The sequence below is a fragment of the Podarcis bocagei genome, assembly GCF_964188305.1.
Source record: "Podarcis bocagei genome assembly, chromosome: 2".
Classification (NCBI taxonomy): Eukaryota; Metazoa; Chordata; class Lepidosauria; order Squamata; family Lacertidae; genus Podarcis; species Podarcis bocagei.
Genome location: NC_138126.1, coordinates 97,856,851 through 97,860,532, shown reverse-complemented (window position 1 = coordinate 97,860,532; position 3,682 = coordinate 97,856,851). Strand labels below are relative to the sequence as shown.

The 3,682-nt window shown below is 42.2% G+C and overlaps 1 protein-coding gene across 1 annotated transcript; it reads right to left on the bottom strand.

Moving 5' to 3' along the window:
- Positions 1–704: 704 nt before the first annotated feature.
- H3-3B (H3.3 histone B) lies at positions 705–2,734 on the bottom strand. The gene is made up of 4 exons (XM_081185121.1): positions 2,589–2,734; positions 1,945–2,093; positions 1,522–1,675; positions 705–1,405 (listed from the first exon to the last, which is right to left on the bottom strand). The coding sequence occupies exons 2-4, from the start codon at positions 2,070–2,072 to the stop codon at positions 1,277–1,279; spliced, it is 411 nt and encodes a 136-aa protein (XP_081041247.1). The 5' UTR covers positions 2,073–2,093; positions 2,589–2,734; the 3' UTR covers positions 705–1,276.
- Between the last annotated feature and the right edge of the window lie 948 nt (positions 2,735–3,682).

The window sequence follows — 3,682 nt, the reverse complement described above, 5'->3', positions numbered from 1 at the left end:
GATTTGCATACTATTTGTATTAACCAAAGTTTCTACATTTAAAAATGAGAGACAGATTCAATGTAATGAGTCAAGCATAACTTACTATGACAGTTCAGTTTTTCAGTGTGTAACGTTACTAGTTTTGTGCTTACATTGTTTAAAGAAATCAGAAATAAGAATCTGAAGAACACTGTATATACACTTTTCGGTACACCCCCTTTACTCCTTTAATTTTTGTTATTTGCTGCCAGGGGCTGTCGACTAGAAGCCTAGGTGAAGAATTAACTCCATTCCCAAAAAAATAACAGCCTGATTGTCTGCTTTGGTTATAGAAATGGAAGCTGCATTTCAAAATATAAATGTCGATATCACTCAAACTGGTTCAAAACAAACCCAAAAGTGTAAGAGAAAAAACCAACCAAGGCAGCAAGGATAGGGTATTAACACTCAAGACCTAATTTATACCACTTGAGTACTTTGATCAATAAAAGTAGGCCTAAAAACACCAAGTCTGACAGTGTTCTGATATTTAATAAGTGGGGAAAACTATTTTCCAAATTAGCAAGCGTTTAATCACTCTAGGTTACATAAGTACAGCAAGCTTCTGCCGTAATTGGAGTTGCATACCAAGCAAGGAACAGGCTTAACTTGATTTGAGCAGGGATAGTATAAGACAAAATAGTAATACTACTTTCCCCACAACAATGACAAGACTCCTTGGGTGAATGTAAAACATTTAATTTAAAAATGTTGACACTACAATATATAAAATAGCTATTATAAATGCACATAGTGTATTCTATAGCTGCCAGGTTTACGTTTTTAGGAAACTGTAAGTTACACTGTGGTTAAGACTTGTAGTTTTACCCTTCTGAAAGTCCACATTCTATCACAGTGATGTATGGTCAGACTTAACAGCCCCAATTGTTAAACACTTGGATCAAGTTATAACCAGTTTTATTGCAAAAAGACCCTGTACACATTTATATCAATTCTAGTACCTTACAATTTTAGCTACCCAACAAGTCATTAACATACAGAAACATGCATGAAAAGCAAGAAAGATCACCCATCCCTTCTGCATATTAGCAACTTGTCACTGTTGAGCAACAAAGCTCACATCACTGAGTTTTTATGTGAACAGTCACTTTTAGCATTCATCCTGAGTGAAAGATGGAATGACTTAAGTACAAATGTAACATATTATAAACAATTTCATACAAAAAAAAGTCACAAATTGAAACCAAAGTATTTTACAGAATTTACTACAAAACACCATAAAAACTGCCTCCTCTTAAGCCCTCTCCCCCCGTATCCTACGAGCCAATTGGATGTCTTTGGGCATGATGGTGACTCTCTTGGCATGGATGGCACACAGGTTCGTGTCTTCAAAGAGACCCACCAGATATGCTTCACTAGCCTCCTGTTTTAAAACAAGACAGACAGTGTTAGAAACCATGAACTGGTACATGTAATTAGCCCTTTTCCCCACTCCCCCACAGCATACCTGGTAAAAAGTAACTATTAACACACTCATACCTGCAGAGCACCAATGGCTGCACTCTGGAACCTCAAGTCTGTCTTGAAGTCTTGAGCAATCTCCCTTACCAGCCTCTGGAACGGAAGCTTGCGAATCAAAAGTTCTGTGGACTTTTGGTAACGACGAATCTCTCGCAGTGCCACAGTACCAGGCCTATAAAATTAGTAGAATAGTGTGAACAAGGCCCCAAGCTGTGATATCTAAATTCAGATCTTGCCGGCAGAAAAGCATTCCTGAAAACGGCGCAAAGTGTGCTGCAGAGTGGGCAACCACTTCCCTAAACCAGACTCTACTTTAAGGTAGTTAATACAGCCCTTATCATCTCTTAAGTGCGTAGGTATGAACCCCAGCCTGCTTTCCGGAATTCATTGCTGTTAAAAAAAAAAGACATACGTTCTTATTTCCACCCCGCCTTTAATTACCTGTAGCGATGAGGTTTCTTGACTCCACCAGTAGAGGGAGCGCTTTTTCGAGCAGCTTTGGTAGCCAGCTGTTTACGTGGAGCTTTGCCACCGGTGGACTTACGGGCAGTCTGCTTGGTACGGGCCATTTCCCTTTATTTATTTTTTTACTAAGAGGAAAAAGCAAACGAGATGTTAGCAACGGAATACCTTCCCTTCTAACTCTAGTATTTTCCCTACCACTTCGTGCCAGTTTCCACTAACCTCCTCCCCTCCCCGCCACTCTTCGGAGGAACTGCAGCGCAAGACGAATAGTAGCAGATGTGAGGGCCCTGCTCCCTCCGCGGCGGCCAACTGAGGACATTCCCGGGGGAATATGAACGAGGAGTCACGCTGCCTCCCGCCCACGCGCGGTAGTAGAACCGAAGCCACGATTCCGCTCCATTCCACCCCCGCCGGTAGTTACGTTGCCATGACTACGACTATTGGACTATCCCATTCCTCTCCCCCCCCCATACACACCGCGGGCCAAGCGGAACAAAGCGGCCTTCACCACCCCTCCCCCACCACTCATGAAACACGGCCCAAAATACGAGAAATACACGTCCACCTTCCCCGCCCCCACCCACCGCCCCCCTCTCCGGCCGCCCCAAGGCGAAACTCACCACTTTCAGGAACGGAGCCTTTAAAAACACTTCCGCTCCTAGCAGCCGCGAGGTACACGTCCTACTCCTTCCTCAACGAACCCGCAACTGTCCCCTCCCCGGCGCGGGGACACTGTATTTATAGAGGGAGGGGGCCGAGAACGTCATGACCTCACAATACAGACACGCAGCGCACGGAGCCATTGGCGTCTACCTCCGTTGGCGCCGTGACGTTAACTGACACAAAGGCCGTTTCCCCGAATCTCGGCCGTGATTGGATGAAACCTCGACAGCCGATTGGTTGCTAAAGCTGCACTCCGATTGGACATCGTGAGCTGAAGCAGACCAATCCGAATTGGAGCCCAGGAGAAGGTTGTGATTGGCCGGCAGAAAACATAGTTTGGATCCTACTTTTTGTTGCAAAGCTCCACAATGGAAAGTCAATGGGAAAGAAAAGCTGTCCGTTTGGAGTGTCCCAGGCTGAATGAGGCGGGTAAACAGAAGGAAATACTGCCACATAAATTATTGTAGGAGGGAAAATGGTAAAGCCAGGTAGGAAGGTTGCAGTCGTATTTGAATATATCTGACTGTTTAGCGTCAGACCAAGTGGTACGAATAAAGGAAACTTCAAATATAAGTCAATAATTATTTTCTAAACAATATTGCACAGAACACGGATTATTTATTAAACAATATTGCACAGAACATTAAAACGCCCCTTTAAAATACTCTTCACATAATCATAACTCGAATATACTAAGGTTACAATTTATTTTTTTTTTCAATTTAACAGTATATAGAAGACAAATATTTCTTTAATCAAATTTAGTGGGTAAAATACAAATACTTTGGTAGGAAAACTATTACTCTATTTGGTACTCTAGCTGGCTTGCATGATCAAATAAATACCTGCAATAAGTAACATATACATATTTACAAAACAAAACATTTAAAATATGCAAAGTTCCTATTTAGCAAATACACATTATGTTAAGTGATTTTAGCTTCTTTATACAAACTCCCTGCAGCTTCTAGGATGAGGGCCTAATACTGCAGTCTGGTGTGAAATGCAATGAGAAGTATAGACTACTGATATGTACAAAACTATTGACATA